At 50.6% G+C, this 17,807-nt stretch overlaps 1 protein-coding gene across 1 annotated transcript; it reads right to left on the bottom strand.

Moving 5' to 3' along the window:
* Positions 1-11,727: 11,727 nt before the first annotated feature.
* On the bottom strand, positions 11,728-14,130 carry LOC311512267 (protein S100-A12-like). The gene is made up of 3 exons (XM_084613399.1): positions 14,049-14,130; positions 13,430-13,594; positions 11,728-12,027 (listed from the first exon to the last, which is right to left on the bottom strand). Exons 1-3 carry the CDS (start codon positions 14,055-14,057, stop codon positions 11,854-11,856), a joined length of 348 nt encoding a protein of 115 aa, XP_084469525.1. The 5' UTR covers positions 14,058-14,130; the 3' UTR covers positions 11,728-11,853.
* Positions 14,131-17,807: the final 3,677 nt, after the last annotated feature.

Here is a 17,807-nt window from a genome sequence, read left to right as displayed (position 1 = left end):
GAGCCTTAAAGTGGCTGGAAGCTCCCTTGTGCAGGGGGCCTCAGCAGCCCACCCTGCTCACTGCCGCTGGTGTGGGGATGGGATCAGGGCTGTGGCCGGAGAGTGCCGCACTACGGTTACTCCCTGTTTCCACAGCTCACAGGGGCCTGTGAGAACCAGAGCACAAATTAGAACCACCTTGAGGCTGCTCTAACTGACCCCAGGAGCCAGGCAGTGCCTTGAGCTAAAACTAATCCCCCGCACTCCCAGTGGCTGGAACCAGGTAGCAGATTTGGGTCCCTGGAGCGCTATGCACCTCAGATCGGAAGCCCCGAAGTGGCCAGACCAGTGACGGTGATGGGGTAGAGGCTACATGAAGAGGAGTTTGGGATGGGCTGAAATCTGAATGTTACCTCAGGAGATGGATGCATGCAGCTGGCCGGCCTTTCCCCTGGCACTCGTCAGCCCCTGGGCTCCAGGTGTCCCCGCAGGGCCAGGTGCTCCTCTGACACCTGTGCACCTCCTTTGACTCCCGTGAAGTTTATTCATCTTATGCTATGTCGGACAGTGTCAAAAGCCTGACAGAAATCTATGTCTACAGTTTCCCCCCATCCACTAGGCCCGTCGCCCTGTCAAAGGAGCAAACGTGGGTTGGCGCGGGATGATTTGTTCCTGAGAAATCCACGCTGCCTGCTCCTTGGCACCCTTTGAGCCACGAGAGGCTCACAAGCGGATTGTTTAATACCCTTGTTTAATAATGTTCCTAAGTGCCGGCACAGTCCACGATATGCTTCCCTGGAAGGCTCCTTCTGTTTCTAGCACGGTATTTGCCACTCCTCATTGCAACACTCATGCGTCCCAGAACATGCTCGCTCTCTCACTCTCTCGCTTCCAGGAGCTTGGATAAGCCAGCCTGATCACTGCAAGGTTGGGCCCTCTGGGCATGTGTGTTTTGAAGGATTCTTAAGGCCAGGGGGGAAATCATAGAATCACAGGGCTAGAAGGGACCACAAGGGTCATCGAGTCTAAACCCCTACCAGCAGAGCTCCAGAGACATCCGTGGGGCTACATTTATTTATACCAGCTGAGGATCAGGCCCCCTCGATTCCCAACCCGGAGGAACTATCCGTTCCAACCTCCTGCAGAAGAGAAGCCACAGAACTGACCCAGGGATTCTGACATGGAGCTTGATCATTTGTAGTTGAACGAGAGGGTGCATGTAAATCTAATGGTGTGTGCATCCTCTGGGGAGGGCCCCAATATGACCCTGATGCCCCTCCCCCATTCTCCCTTGTCCTCCCCCCCAACACACACATACCCCTACCTACCTTATCTGGTGCGTGGTCTTCCCCCACCCCCCAGTACTGAGGTATCTTCTTCCAGGGGCCAACCAAGCATCGGAGATGACCCCATGGCCACCATCCAAAAGGGGGATTCTAGCACCAGAGGAGGTGAAGGTAACAGGCCGGTATGCTATGCTCTGCTCCTGCTCAAAGAATTAACCCCCCCGGGCCTGCTGAAGTGAAGCAGAGCTGTAAGGGAGGGCACATGGCTGGGGTAGGGAAGGGAAAGGTTCCAAAGCATGGAGCATTTTGTTGCTTCTCTGAACCTAATCTGTAGAGGCCTGACTTTTCGGAGGCGCTCAGCACCCGGCAGTCGGAGCAGTGGGTGCCCAGCACCTATGAAATCCAGGCCCAAAGCTTTAGAGGCGCTCCCTACAAGCGGTCTAGCCTGGAGGAGTTCTGGGTCCCCACCACCCTGAGGAGTAATCGTCCGCCTTTGCAGACTGGTGCGGGTCGGCGTCACGTGACCTCTACCCCGCCATACACGGTCACACGGACTGGTAGCTCCATTGCCTTGTTGTTTTCAAGGTGCAAAGTCGACTGTGTGCCGTTACAGAATCGTCGCCATGTGCGGCTGGGAGGGACCTCGAGAGGTTTGCTAGTCTGGCCCCCGGCACTGAGGCAGGGCCAAGTAAACTTACACCAGCCCTGACAGGGGATTGTCCAACCCATCCTGAAAAACCTCCAGTGATGGGCATTCGGCCCCTTGGTCACGTATTCCAGCGCTTAGCTATCCTTACGCTAGTGTGAGTGGATTTTGCTGCGCATCGACCCTGCACTTCAGACTTGACAACATAAAGGCACTGGCATGCCAGCCAAAGCCCATGCTAAAGGCGGGGGGTGGTCTTGTGGGTAAGGTGTTGGCCTGGGACTATGGACACCGGGTTCTATTCCCAGACCTGCCACGGCAAATCACTCAATCTCGCTGTGCCTCAGTTTCCTGTGAAATGGAGCTAATGCTTCCCAGCCCCCTGGGGAGGTTGTGAGGCTAGGTTCATTAAGGACTGTGAGGGCACAGCTAGTCTGAGGCAGATGGAGCTCCATAAGCAATTAAACGAAGCTGGCCTGCAGTCCTGGAAAGATTCACCTTTGCACAACCCACGTCTAATTCGGGAAGCAGTTATTTCAAACCAGTCATGCAGCGTTCCTCACCCTTCTAGATTCGGCAGGCCCCTCCTTGCCCCTCCTGGGTCCTGGGCCCCACCGAGGAATGCTGCGCCACCAGAACGTGGATGCTAGGGTTTTAATGAGACCTCTTGTTTGGACAGCCCCCAGGGGAACAGTGCAGGAGACATAATCCCTGTACACACTGCCCAGTGTCCCAGCAGCGCTGGGAACACCCCTCTGACCCAGCCCGGGAGATAAGGGGCTGAAACGGGCTGCAAACCTCAGAGCGAGTTACACTGAGCAAAGGGTGCAGGACCGAGCCCCTCCCATGGCATCTCCCCCCCTCCCCTTGGCACAGCTCCTCTGCCCTCTCACCCCCGCAGACACAAATGCTGCCCACTCCCAACCTCCCCGAATGAGGCGGGGCGGAAAGACTGTCCAGCCCAGGAAGTGAATGCCCCTGGTGCCCAGCTGGCCTTGAACTGCACTGGGGTCAGTCTATCCCCACCTTGCCTTTCCTGGGTTGGGAGCGGGATCCGGGATGGAGAACCGCTGATCTAGCCCCAGGAGCAGCTCTGATTCAGCGGGGCCCCGCCTGCCTGTGATGGGTCAGGAGGCGGCGTGATTGTCTCTTTCCTCAGCATGTCGGTCTAACAGCTCGGGACGATGCAACGCAGCTCCATCGCCGGGCATCCCCTAGGGATGCAACGGTCTAGTTCCATCAGCAAACGTCCGATTGCATCAGCCTCCAGAAACTTCTCCTTTCTGGTTGCTCCCCAGTCCACACCGTGGGGGAAGAGCCTTGTCGGGCCAGGGCAGGAGAAGGCGCTGGATGCCCCAACTGCAGGGCCTCGGTGGTGTATAGGCCTCACGCTGTCCTCTCTGCCCCACGTGAGGGGGCAGAAATGCCTCACGCCAGGCCCAGGATTTGCCAAAGGGTTCATCACCATAGAGGCTGAGCTCTTTGGAAACCCTGACCCCCCAGTGGGCTTCTCTTCGCAGTGTTCACTTGAGTGTTGCCCCTCACCTGACTCCCATCCACACCCCAACATGGCTTCACTCCAGCGCCTTGAACCTGAGCTGGCCGACCCGGCAGGGGGAGCAGGCTGCAGCTAACCCCACTGCAAAGCCAGAGCCGACGATGCTCAGAGACATGATAGGAAACCTCTTGCCCCCCCGCATCAATCCAAAGCAGGGAAGCCACCTGGCCCTCCCCCAGGTGCTATGCCCACTTGAACTGATGTGTCAAAGACCAGACATGCTGCTTGGCTGGCAGCAGGTGGATCTTCTTAAGAGCCATGCAGCAGGGCAGGATAAAAACTCAGCTCTGTTTGCTTCCTAAACAGGGGAGTGGCTTTGCTTTACCAGGGCTTTGCTGAGAGCAGCTTTTCCCATCCCATCCCATCCCTGCAGGGTATGCAACTGGGCTTGTGGTATTTAAGGTTTTGACTGGGATTAATAAAAGCCAGGCAATTCACATTACTGAGAAGGGTATTTAGGTAGCTCTTCTCTGAAGCAGGCTAAGCCATTGCACTGCCAGGAGCTGGAAAGCAGCTGTTATCTCACTAACCACTGAGCTCCAGTGGCTTTTTCTCTTTTGCTGCAAAGCAGAGATTCTTAGGGGAGCCTAGTTCAGGTTTGATTATTCCCAGAATAAAAGATCAAAGAAGGTTGGTTTTTTACTCTCTAGACCTGCAGAAGAAAAGAGCACTGGACAGCCACAAGCACAAACAGCTAGCAGATGAAAGGGTGACAGTGATTTCCAAGCATGAGAGTCGGGCACCACCTAAACTCAGGAGTGAAGCTAACCCCAAGCTCACGGAGAGCAGCACACACGTCTGTGCCTGCAGCCAGTGCTGCAGCCGGCTGTGGTTAGGTGGAGATAGCATTTACTCCAGGCTGACGGATGGAGGTGGTGATATTTTGCCCTGTTGGCATTCTTTGTGGTATGCTTGATTTGGGGTAATCTCTCCTACTCAAGGTGAAGCTAGGTCCATCGTATACAACCTAAACATAATCACGATATAGGCTGCTCATAGCAAATTCTTTCTACCAGGGCTGGGATTTTCCACATTAAAAGAAAAGGCACAAACTTTCCACCCAGCCAACCTTTCAGGTTAGATTAAGGGCACAAGGAAGCGATAAAGAGCAAAGGTAACATCTCCATGCAAGAGCATGAAATGGGTGGGTCTGCAGGAGGCTGCGCTGAACTGAACCCCAGGTGCTGTCTGTCTCCGCTGAGCCCTCTGAGATTTAAAGGCGCAGGCCCTAGGGAAATAAAAGCACATCACGTTACGTAGCTAAACATACACATTGCATGGTAAGCACGGCCAGAGCTCACATTCAGAGTTTGGGCCTGAATGAGAAGTCTGCAGCATTCTGGCTATTGCCAAAGAAATGGACATGCCATGGGTCCCGTTAGCCACAGGATTCCTGCCTCTAGTGAGGGTTTTATCTTGCACTTCAGTCTTCTGCTGCCCCAAAGCACCGTCAATGACATTGCTGTGGAGGGGGAACAGAGATGTGGAGAATTTGTCCTTGTTCCTGTCCCTTTCATCTTGGTGCCCTTAAAATAAGCAACTACCTTTTGACGTACCGACAGAATTACGCCGCAGGAGGGCAATGCATTTTGTCAAAACTTTTTTTCCTGACCATGCGTGGCTGCCACGCAGGGGTGTTTTGAGGGTGTGCAATATGAGTGCAACTCTTCTTAGAACAGGAATTAAATCGTGGGAGCCCTTCTCGAGTTCTCTGAACTAGTGACTTGTCGACGGAGACAGGCGAGGGAAATGAGGGTTGAAACAAGCAAGGCCACATCCTCAGCTACTGCAAACCACGAAATTCCACTGAAGTCAATGGGCCCCCATCCATGTGCATCAGCTGAGAACCTGGCCCAGAGCCTGGATTACTGCCCTATGCTGCAGCAAGAGGTCTGCTCCCACTCGATGGCATGTGGGGATGAGGGTGACTTTACAGCCTGGTTTCTGCAGGGACACCTAACTCACAGGCAAGTGACCTGACCAGAGTTTGGCTCTTCGGGTGCAGAGAGCCAGTTTCAAGACTCATGCACCTCACCGGTACTTAAGTGGTGCACATGTTATCTGCACAGGGGGCATTGCACCACTGGGTGGAAGTTTCACAGGAACCTGTGGGATTTAGGTGTCCAAACCCCATTAATTCTGTTAGGCTCCTTTGAAAATCCCAGTCAGAATGACATAGACCCCCTATTCTGCAAAGACTTAATTTATGCAGCTGCTTAACTCAAAGCAGGTGAGTAGATCTATTGAGTTCAGTGGGCCTGCACCTGTGTCTAAACCTTTGCAGGATCTCAGTCTCTGCCTTGCAGGTGAGCTGCTGAGTTTATATCATATGCTATTAATTAAATTAACTCCTCTGAGCTTATTTTTATTCTGAAATCATGCAGACACTCAAAGCAGGGTCCTGAGTGGGGTAAAGCCATTCAAATCTTTCCAAAGCGAAATAAAGAGCTGGCCTTATTGTTCTTCAGATGCGGTTTAGAAAGCAATGGAAGCTGAGAACAAAAGCCCCAGAATGTTACAGGATTCTTTCAAATCCCGACCATGCTGGAATTTGCCTCAAAGGCTGCAAGCAATCACATCCAGCTCTCGGTAAGGATAATCACATCCAGCCTACCTCGAATGTCAAAACCCACTCTGCAGAAAGCTGGAGCCAACCTGTTTCACAAGAGTGAGGTTAGCGAGTGGCCGTTTTATGGCAATCTGAGACTTTGCTTCAGAGTTGTTGCTTCTGCTACATTTCTGGCAAGTTTCTTAACAGGAATTGTCAGAAAGCTGGTCAGTTGCAGCATCTCGCTCAGCCTTGGGAAATTGTAACCGTTCTGAGCTTTTTAAATGCCAAAGATTTGCGTGGTCGTGGCCAGAATATATTTCTAAAGGGGAGAGCTAACCGAGAGAGGTCCTTTCATGGATCCATAGCTACACCTGTAGCACCTAGGCATTTCCAGCCAGGTATTTTAAAACCCAGCAAGTGATTTGGGATGCCTATTCTCTAGGACCTGATTTTTAGGGGGCTGAGCACCTGTGGCTCCCGCTGACTTCAGTTAGAACTGGAGGAACGCGGGCCCAGGCCTAATGTCTCGCTTTGGGATCCGAAAACTGGATGCACCCAAAATCAGCATCTAGAAAATGCCGGACCACTGGGTCCATCTAGCCCAATATCCTGTCTTTGTCAGTGGCCAGCACCAGTTGCTTCAGGGAAAGGTGCAAGAAATGTTGCAGTAATGGGTTAACCTACCCCTAGGGAAGTTTTCTTCCTGACCCCATTATTTAGAAGTTGGTTTATGCTCTGAAGCATGAGGGTGTGTTTCCCTTTCAATGCTCTTGCTTACTTTTTATCCCTTACTGTTATAACACTGAATATTCTCATTATCCAGATAACAGTCCAATCCTTTTTGGAATTCTCCCAACAGTGACCACTGTGATAAGGGAATTTTCCACCCTTTGGAGGGCTGAGAGTGCTATATCCATGGAATGCACACATTGTGGTACAGACTAATATGTGTGTATTTGAATGGGGAGTTTTGCTTAATACCAGATGATGGGACATGGATCAATGAAACCTAAAGACCTTTACCTCTAATAGGCAACTCACTTTAACAGCGTGCCTGTGATTTCTCCTTCTGTTTTCATCTTGTTTTAAAGACTAGCCTCTACTAAGGGAACAATATTTTTGTTAGTTCCACAGGTGAATGCTTAAGACAACTGCAACATTCTTCTATCCCCGGGCTGCGCTGTAAAGAGTATGGGCCAGATCCTCAGCCAGTGTAAATCAGTGCTGCTACACAGATGTCAGTAGAGTTAGGATGAAGGACTATGTCAATATACATAAGTTCTTTGGGGAAGGGAGAATGTTTCTGTATCTATTTGTGAAATTCTCAATGAGGCCTGGATCTTGATTTGGTACTTCCAGAATGCTTCATTGTCAAATGAGGAGGACATATCAAGGGAGGCCCCTTGTCAATATCCTCATTAATGACTTGGATGATGGTGTGGAGAGTATACTTATATATCTGTAGATGACATGAAGCTGGGAGGCGTTGCAAGCACTTTGGGGGACAGGGTTAGAATTCAAAACAATCCTGCTAAATTGGAGAATTGGTCTGACGTGAATAAAAATAAGTGTGAAATACTTCACTTAGGAAGGAAAAATCAAATGCACCGATTCCAAATGGGGGAGAACCGTCTAGGCAGCAGTACTGCAGAAAAGGATCTGGGGGATTATGGTGAATCGCAAACTGGATATGAGTCAACAGTACGGTGCTATTGCAAAAAAGACAAATGCCACGCTGGGCTGTGTTAACAAGAGTGTCATAAGACCCAGGAGCTAATTGTTGTGCTTTGCTCACCACTGGTGAGGCCTCAGCTGGTGCTGTGTCTAGTCGGGGGCACCACAGTTGAAGAAAGACATGAACAAACTGGAAAGTCCAGACGTGAGCAACGAAACTGTGTCAGAGGTCTAGAAAACATGACCTATGAGGAAAGGCCAAAAGAGGGGGCACGCCTAGACCAGAGAAGAGGAGCTTGAGGTGGTCATGATAACACGCTTCCAGTATATAAACGGTTGTTTTCAAGAGGCCAGTGAGGGTAGGACAAGAAGAAATCAGCTTAATTTTCAGCAAGAGTAATGCAGGTTAGATGTTAGGAAAAACTTTTCAACAGTAAGGTTAGCTAAGCACCGGAACAGGGAACCTCGGGAGGTCGTGAAATCCCCATCTCTGGAAGTTTTTAAGAACAAGTTAGCTAAACACCTGTCAGGCATGGTCTAGGGTATATTTAATCCTGCCTCGGCATGGGAGGATGGACTAGGTGACCTCTTGAGGTCCCTTCCAGCGCTACATTTCTATGGTTTGATGATTCAATAATGCAAATAACAATCATAGTAATTAATAGTCTTTAATCCTAATAAAGACAGCAGGACTTGCCACTATGGAGTTATGTGTTCCCACAAAACTTTTTTCACCTGTTTCTTTTTTTAATAGTTTCCCTTTAGCGTTTTATTACATTAAAATGAAGAACATCAGAATGGCCAGACTGGGTCAGATCAATTGTCCAGCTGGCCCAGTATCCAGTCTGCTGTCAGTGGCTAGTTCCAGATGCTTCAGAAGGAATGAACAGAACAGGGCAATTTTGATTGATCCGTCCCTTGTTGTCAAGTTCCAGCTTCTGACACTCAGAGGTTTAGGGACACCCGGTGCTTAGGGTTGCGTCCCTGACCATCTTGGCTAATAACCGTTGATGGATCTATCTTCCATGAACTTATCTACTTCTCTTTTGAACCTTGTTATACTTTTTGGCCTTTACAACATCCCCTGGCAATGAGTTCCACAGGTTGACAGGTCCATAGTAATGATCTCAAGTTACAGTGGGGGAGATTTAGGTTGGATATTAGGAAAAACTTTTTCACTAGGAAGGTGGTGAAGCACTGGAATGGGTTACCTAGGGAGCTGGTGGAATCTCCTTCCTTAGAGGTTTTTAAGGTCAGGCTTGACAAAGCCCTGGCTGGGATAATTTAGTTGGGGATTGGTCCTGCTTTGAGGAGGGGGTTGGACTAGTTGCTTCCTGAGGTCCCTTCCAACCCTGATATTCTGTGATTCTATGATTGACTGTGGGTTGTGTGAAGAAATGCTTCTTTTTGTTTGCTTTAAACCTGCTGCCTATTAATTTCATTGGGTGACCCCTAATTTGTGAAGGGGTGAATAACACTTCCTTACTCATGTTCTCCACCCCAGTCATGATATCATAATCCTCTCTCATATCCCCCCTTAGGCATCTCTTTTCTAAGGTGAACAGTCCCAGTCTTTCTCACCTCCCTTCGTATGGAAGCTGTTCCGTACCCCTGGTCATTTTTGTTGCCCTTCTCTGTACCTTTTCCAATTCTAACATAGCTTTTTGGAGAGGGGGCGACCAGAACTGCAGGCAGTATTCAAGGTCTGGGCATCCCATGGATTCAGATAGTGGCATTATGATATTTTCTGTTTTATTATTTATCCCTTTCCTATTGGTTCCTAACATTCTGTTCGCTTTTGGGACTGGAGGCAGTTCTTGGATGGAAGGCACTGGGCTGAGGGTCAGGAGATCTGAGTTCAATCCTAGCTCCGCTGCAGACGCCAAGTGGGACCTCAGGCAAGTCAATTGACCTCTCTGTGCCTCAGTTCCCCATCAGGACAAAGGAGATAATAGTCCGTCCTTTGTCTGTCTTGTGTTATTAGAGTGTGAGTTCTCTGGGGCAGGGACTGTCTCGTACTACAGGTCGATAGAGTGAGTGCCCAGCAGCATGAATTGTAGCTAGAGCGTTTAGGGCCAGATCCAGAAAGGTATTTAGGCTCCTGATTTCTGAGCCTTAGGCGCCAGCATAATAAACAGTAATCATGTAATTAAAGCACTTGTCTAATGAATTTGTGTGCCGCTACCAAGGGAAGCGTGGGCAGCCCCGTATGTCAGCAGCATTGCTCTCCGGGCAGATGAAATGGCTGTTGATCAATCGCATATTCAGAGCAAACCAGGCGCTGATTTGAGCTGGGGCCGTCACTGTTTGTTAGTGACGTGGCAGGGGAGCCGCCGTTCCTTAGGCAGCCCCAGTGTGGCTGAGAGGAGAATGAGTCCTGAGTTTCTGGGGCTGTTGCTGGTATTACGAAGCTGCTGCTGGAGCCTAATGCTCTGTGTGAATGCAACGGCCTCCAGCATGGGGTGTTTGGGGAAGCCTGTGTGAAATTCACTCCTAGGCAGAGAGCAAACACGAGGGCTGTGCGCCCTCTTACCCCTCGGGGTGAATTTCACTCACAGTGAATTATAAAGAGGCCTCCGAGCCCTTTCCATCTCCAGTTCCCCTTCTGTCTCCATGGACAATAGCCAGGAATCACTCCGCCTACCCCTGCAGTGCAGCCGCCCCCGAGGTCAAACGCACCCGCTGCTCACCGCCGCAGAAATGTTACCCGCAGGATTAGGACAGGAAGCAAAGGCGAATAATGTACCCCAGCAAAAGTGCAGGGGACTTTTTAGACAGGCAGTAACTACACACTGGCCACTGACTATGACACTTGGGCTTTCTGGGATATGTTGCTATGGAGTCAATTAAACCTGTGTAACACGTATTGCCAGTAGCCACAATGTAATTTTGGTCTGCCGTGGGACCGGAGGAATGGGCAAGCACTCCACATCCAGGCAACAGAGGGAGACCCCAGAGCTGCCCTTTCTGTTTGCTGCAGTCTGTAGGGCGAGCGTGTCCCAAGAAATCCACACTGAGTATAAACCTTAACCATCTTGACCACTTCCCCCCAGACAAAGGGCTACTGCACAGACTCGGTATGGTGGGGAGAGGGACTGCTGGCAGAGTGGAGTGGGTTCCCAGCCATTCAGCAGGGATTAAGACCTAAATAGCTAAGGTTTGCCCAGGGAGATTCCTTTTCATGGGTGCAAGTTTTCCCCATTATTACACCTTAGCCTGGAGATATTTTGCTTATTACATTTCTCATTGTGGGTATACTCTGTGTGGATCCTCGCCCCTTGAAGTCAATGGAGTTCAGTGGGGCCAGAATTTCACTGTATGCCATTAGATTCTTGGTTTGGATACATTACACACCTTGTCCATTCTTATACCTTGCAATGGACATGTGCGATGGTTTCCACGTGTTATTCCCCATCATGGACATGCTGTGTATGTTTTGCCCACGATATTCCTTTTCATAGATGTACATAGGACAGATCCTCAGCTGAAATCAGTGAAGCTAGGACATTTTACAGCAGCTGGGATCTGCCCTTATATGTTTTGCCCATTATATTCCTTTGCATAGACACACATTTTGTCCATTGCTACACCTTGTCATGGATATATTATATGTTTTGATTATTATATATTTTGCCATTGATACAGGAGATGTTCTGCCCATGGACCCCTGGTGGTGGATATCTGAGTGACCACCTTGTATGAGATGTAGGATGAAAACGGGATCCATCTGAATATGTTTCATTATCTTACGTCTTTTGTTGAAATGCACCTCTTTCTTCACGCACTCTGTCTTCTACAGACAGATAGATGCACCCCCCCACCCCCGCCCCCAAATGTCTCTCGGTTTCCTCTGCTTCCGGGATTTTGAAAGCAGAAACTCCCTCCCCCACCCCAGAAAGCACAAGACCCAACATGCTGGACCAGAGTATTTTAGAAAAACAGAATAACTCTGAGAGCCCTGCCAGGGGGCACCAGCTGGCACATGGTGCCAGCCTCCCAGGCAAACACAAATCAAAGGCAAACAAACTCTGAGAACTTTACAGCAAATCTTTATTGTCTCATGGCCGGATCGTCAGACCCCACCCAGGGGGAGTCTCAGCCGCGCTCAGCTCCTGTCTCGATGCGTGTGGCCCCGGCCTCAGGCTTCAGCAGCCTGAGCTTAGTGCTGATGCTGTTGTTGCTGCTGGCCCCCCTCTTCCTGGTGGATGTGCTCATGGGTGGCGATGGTCACCCGGGTGATCAGGATCATGAACTCCCCAAAGCTGAGCTGCTGGTCTTTGTTTTTGTCCAGTTCCTTGAACAGGCTGTCGATGGCCGAATGGTCCTTCCGTGTCTGCAGGGAAATGGGGGAGGAGGGAAGTGGTGTTAATTGCCGCTGGCTCCTCGCCACACGAGGCCCGAGGATGAGGCAGGAAGCTCTCCACCCGACAGCCCCACCAGCACCCGCCTGCACTTGCCTCAGAGACCGGGGCATGAATGAGAGGGACCGCTGGGCTAAGCCAGGCTGGCCATGTGCCTGTTCTGAGGGCCAGACTTCTTTCGGTGACCATGCAGCCCGGTTACTAGGTTACAGGAGCGGGAGCCTATTTCTGCCTGCTCTGCCCTTCGGTTGCCCCCCGCAGATAATGCTCCCTACCCCTTAGGTAAAGTACACTGCGGTCTACAGCTTCAAACCATGGCAGCAGAGCTTGGCGTTTGTATTCAGCATTCAGGTTTGTAGCGCCCACTTTTCATCTCCCACCCCACCAGTTAACTGGGTCCTTAAACACTGAGTGCCTCTTGCCCTTCCCCTGATGGGCTCACTCCTGATTACAGACTAGAATGGCCCTGCTTTGTTCTCAGGGGAGAAAAATCAAATAATAGCCTCACTCTTATTATTTTTAGATTTTGGAGTGCTTTACAAAGGAGGCCAGTGTCATTTTCCTCGGGGGAAACTGAGGCACAGAGCAAGCAGGGAGTTGCCCAAGGTCACCAGCAGAGCTAGGAGGCGAACCGAGGTCACCTGAACCCTGTCCAGTGCCCTGCCCACTAGGCTATATTGCAGAAAGGGAGGAAATGCCAGCTGGCCAAGGGTCATGGGCCAGGAGGGCTGCTCCAACATAGAGCACGTGATCAGTGTGATCATCCTGAACAGGACTTTCGAGATCGGTGTGTAGAAAAGGAGTTTGGAATACACTGCGGGAGGGGAAGGAGACAGCAGAAGTAAACACAGTACAGAGCACAAGAGTGATTATCTACTGCCAGGCTGGCATCAAATGTTTACTGGCGCGCTATAGTTCCCAAAAAGCCCTTCCAAGATGTTCAGATACCGCAGTGAGGAGGGCTTTACAAGCCGAGAGAGACTCTCTGCAGCAAAACTGCACCCATTTTCCTGTTGTGAGACAGCTGCTGTTAAAACATAAACCAGAGCAAAACACTCTGCTTCTGACGTTCCTAAATTCAACAGCTTTAGACCCTGTGGCACATGTCCCAGATCTCGCCAGATTCCTTTGCAAAACTGCAGTCAATGAATGAAAGTAAAACACCTGGAATTTGGGGTGAATAGAGAGAGGAGGTGAAAGGATCTGAGCCCCATTCCATTTCTACAGACCAAGAAGTGCTGGAAAATTGTCCCCACCCTGATCTAGTTAAATTCAGTCTCTGGGCACACTCAGCTTTGCAGAACCTGGGCCAGATCCTCAGTGGAAGATCTGGCCCATGCAGAGTACAAGTTAAGCCGCACTGACTTCACTCACCTTCAGGAAGTTCACAAGATGCCTGTCAATCAGCTGCTTCAGCTCTTTCTTGGCCAGGGTGTCCCAGTGCCCGATGCGTACCGAATATTGGTGGAAAATGTTGATGATTGTCTCAATTGCTTTTTCCAGCTCAGAAAATTCCTCCTTGATCAGCGTCTGGCTAACCTGAAAGGGAAACGATTGGGCTGAATTTTAGAGAAGCCCAACTGGAAGAAACCTTAATGGACCTGATTTTCAGGCAGTGCTTGAGCAGCTGCCCTGCTCTTAAAATGCCTCCCACTGGGCGGTCAAAAACTGAGGCTCCCGAAATAGCTCGTTGCCAAGATGCATCCAAAATTAGATGCATGCAAACTCAACTGGCAAGACAGCGTTCCCAGTGAGCCAGGCCTTCATCAACAGGACATGGAGCAGCCAAGCGAGGTCTGAAAGTGCTTCCAGATATTGCACCGGTTAGCTGCATTTAGGAGTCATACTCACAGATAAGGCAGGAAGAAATGGGCTGCTAAGACTCAGCCTATACGTAGGAAAAGTCCTCGTCCTTCCCCTTAAGCTGCACACTTCCAAAGAGAACATTAACGTGAGACAGGAAATTCAGGGAACCTGTTACACTTGGACTCACCTGGCTCATTTTGTGCAAGGGAAGAGCAAGAAAGAACCAAGAGCAAGAAAGAAGGTGGAATGAGGAGGGGCAGGAGGGCGTCCCCTTTTATAGTCTGTCCAGCACTCTGCTCCATCCCCCGCTTGCGAAATCCTTCTATCTCACCTGATTTCAGTACAGCGCCGTTACACACCCAGGCGTTGCCTAAGGGTTTCATGCAGTTCCTTAAATGGAATTCCTGTGGCTTTTCCTGCAACTTCAGATGCTTTGGGCTTGGCACACCGGGCAGTGTTGTTGTTCAGAGAATCCAGAGCTGTGTCCCCCACCCTTTCTGCCGCCACCACTTCCTGCTTGTGACTAAATGTCGCAACAATTGATGCGGCCTGTGTTCTCTCTCTTTCAGAAGGCATCAAAGAGCACACTTAGATGGCTGAGGGGGCTGTGGGATGGTGAGAGCAGGTCTAAGTAACGGGTCGAGTTTGGGCCCCTGCAATTTCTTGGAACCATATTATTCAGTTTTCAAAACAGCATGGGGTGTTAGTGGAAATACTTGTGAATACAGAGAAGTGCATGCCTGGGTCTTCACCTGCGAGTGTTCCTTCTTTAGATTTCAGTAGCACTAAGATGCCCAGCAGAGCTCAGGGCCCCATGGTGCCAGACGCTGCACAGACGCACAGCGAGAGACAAACCCTGCTCTAAAGAGCTTACAGTCTAGCTAGACAAAGGGGGGGAGAGGGCAAACTGAGGGGACGTGACTGCCCAAGGCGGCCCGCCAGCTCACTGGCAGAGTTTGGAACAGGACTCAGTTCCCCTGAGTCTTAGTTTACTGCCCCTCCCACTGGACCAGGCTGACCCCCATCACTGGGGAATCTTGTCTCTGTCTCTAGGCTGGGGAGGAAGATGCCCAGAGTATCTGGAGCAACTGGAGAAGGGGGGGACAGTCTGTGGCTCCTCGTTTGGGCTCCATGTGTGCATTTATTCTTGCTAATGACACGGCTGGGTTGGCCTGTCTGAGGGTGTCCTACAGCAGCCATCATCCCCACGATATCAGCCCTCGGGAAGCTCTAGCTCCCCGCAACTCCCTCACTGACTGGGGCTGAGGCCAGCGTCGGCACTGTCCAGGGAGCATTTTGTAGCCAGGCTGGATGTGCCCGGCGTGGCGTGATCAAGCCGGGGAATTGTCAAGTGGCTTCAGCATCTTTTCTATCTCCATTAAAACGCAATGTCCTGCAGCCTTCCCTCAGCCTCCCTTCGCTCATTCCCTGGGTTCCTTCCCGGACCCACCAGGGTCATTGGAACAGACTGTGCATCCCCCGGCACCTCCAGGAAGTCGGTTTTCATCACCTCCCAGCCAAGCGGAGCAGTGTGGCCGCATAGAAAGTGGAGGGCCCAGGGATGAGAGGCACCTGGGTTCAAAAGTGTCTTAATGGTGCTTAGATATAGTGGTAAAGGGTGAGTCAAAAACGCAACCACGGGATAGACAGATGGAGGGGTGACTGGGTGGATGGAAGGAGGGAGGAATGGAGAGAAGGAAGAACCGGTCATCTTCAAATGCTGCTTAAGATCCAACAAAGAAGAGAGAAAGCTGCTCTAAAGGGGCATCTTCTGATCTAGGTGGACCTTTGGATGCTGTGCAATACCCTCGTGGCCAGTGTACATCACCTGCCCCTCCCTTCTATACAGGGGCAAGTTGGAGGGGGACAAAGGTGGGCATGGCGTTCTGCCCAGTCCTTAGTGGGCACGGACGTCCCTGGGATGGCTATAGTTACATCGGGAGCTGCTTCAGCCCTTGATGGTCCCAGGAGCTGGGAGGTGGAGAGCTGGCTCAGAGCCCCCCCACCCCATCCTTTGCTGCACTGAGCATCAGCCATCAGGCTGGACCATGTTTATAATCCAATGTGGTTCCAGGGATGTAGGCCACAACAATGCACAAGCCTGCATTTTTCATGGCAAGTTTATCCTGAACTGCCTTAAGCTTAACTAGCTCTTCTGCCTCCCTGGTGTTTCTATATTTACAGAGAGCAGTCAGTTCCCCACCACCACCCTCTGTGTCCCCAGGCTAAGCAAGCAAGCTCCTTTAGTCTCCTCTCATATACTGACCCCAGCCCCAGAGACAGAGCAGCAGGGAAAGCACAGGGAAGATAAAGGCAAATGTCTCGTATGCTGTGGTTATAACATGGGGAAATCTAGAAATTTCAGGAGAACTGGAAGGTGGACGGAGTTGCCCTAGTAGAAATTGCCATGAAGAGGCTGAGAGAATTGTCAAGGGGCTGCTTATTATCTTCCCGCCGCAGCTCACATCACCCACACCTATGTTTTCTCGTCCCATTCCGCTTCGCTCCTCACGCCATGCTCTGTCGTTCTAAGGCAGCAAAAGGAAACCGCTCCTGGGGTTTGGGGAGTTCTAAGGGCTCAGAGGTTTTCTTCCTGGAGGATGCCTTCATGGCTAGCCACAGTCAGTCTAGCGATCATGACCATAAACTCATTGGAGCAGAGCTGTTGGTCTTTGTTGCTGTCCAGGTCTTTGGAGATAGCATTTCATTTCTGTTGGGGAAGGAGGTAACAGAAATCTCTGACTAGGAAAAGAAATGACCATGATGCAGCAAATTCGTCCATCCCATCCCGCGATGGAGCCTTTGCCCAGTCATCTTAGGGTACGTCTACCCTGCACACAAACACAAAGTGTGTGCGTAACTTGAGTTAAAATGGCAGTGAAGACTCAGCAACTCAGCTTATACCTCAGGTTAGCAGCTCGAGTTAAAGCCTGCAGGGCAGCCTGGAGTTGAAGACATACCAGTATGCAGGTGTGGTTGTCTACCAGTAAGAGTTGTGGGGTTTGCTCTGCTGTGTATCCTACAGCTTGCACGGAAGTCATTCACAGCTGCTGGGTACTCAGCATCTTGAAATGAATAATGGGCACCCATTGCCTATGTGCTAGTTACTGGGGCTATAAATACCTTCGCTAGGCAGCCGATTTATTTCTTAGCCTCTAGGTTTCTTCTGTGAGAGATTAAAAGTTGAGACCAAACTTATTAAAACTAGATTTACCTGACCCACCAAAAAAACCAATCCAAGAGGCGTCAGGAGCCCTTGGGCTGGGAGAATTTCTGTACGTGCGCTGCACTGCCTGATAATTAAATGTTTCCTGCTGCACTGATTCTGGTCAGTTCTCTGTATATCCCCTCACGTTGCTTAAGGTGTTCAGAGGGCCCTGATGCAAAGAAGTTCAAACTGCAGCAACTTGCATCCTCTTCTGAGGGGACCTGACATGGAGGGGTAACACACTGTGACTCCCTTACACCTGAAAGTTTCAGTCCAAAGGAGCCCAAAGGTCAGATCCATTGAGGTGAGTCTTTCCATTGACTTCAGTTGGCTTTGTACCAGGCCCTAAGTAAGAGCAAGGGATCTAACTGGCAGCAACTTACACATCCCCTCTAGATTTAGCCCCCTTTGTTGATGTGTGGGCTGCTGTCCATCCAGGATGGACAGTCTTGTCATTAAGATGCTGGGGTAATATCCAGAAGGTCCAGGGCCCGGTTCCATCTCTGGGTAAGTCCTTTGCTCTCTCTATGGCTCAGTTTCCCCACCTGTGACATGAGGATAACCGTTCGGCCTTTCTTCCACAGTTTGGTGGATTTGTCTATTTAGTTTATAAGCTCTTTGGGGCAGGGATTCTCTTATGTGCATGGCAGCACCTCGCAAGGTGTCAGTTGCGGCCCCTAGGTTTTACTGTATATAAATAATAACATGGGCCCGATGCACAAATGGTGATTGGCCCAT

Source organism: Lepidochelys olivacea (genome assembly GCF_965140295.1).
Source record: "Lepidochelys olivacea isolate rLepOli2 genome assembly, chromosome: 24".
NCBI classification, from domain to species: Eukaryota; Metazoa; Chordata; order Testudines; family Cheloniidae; genus Lepidochelys; species Lepidochelys olivacea.
The sequence above is the reverse complement of the archived record's forward strand: the minus strand, read 5'-3'. Positions and strand labels throughout refer to the sequence as shown.

What these genes read in the sequence shown, in the direction of transcription:
- LOC311512267 (XM_084613399.1), bottom strand. An exon ending in ATCTTGTGAACTTCCTGAAG is followed by an intron (nt 12,028 to 13,429) that starts GTGAGTGAAGTC and finishes ATTTCCCTGCAG; the next exon opens with ACACGGAAGGACCATTCGGC.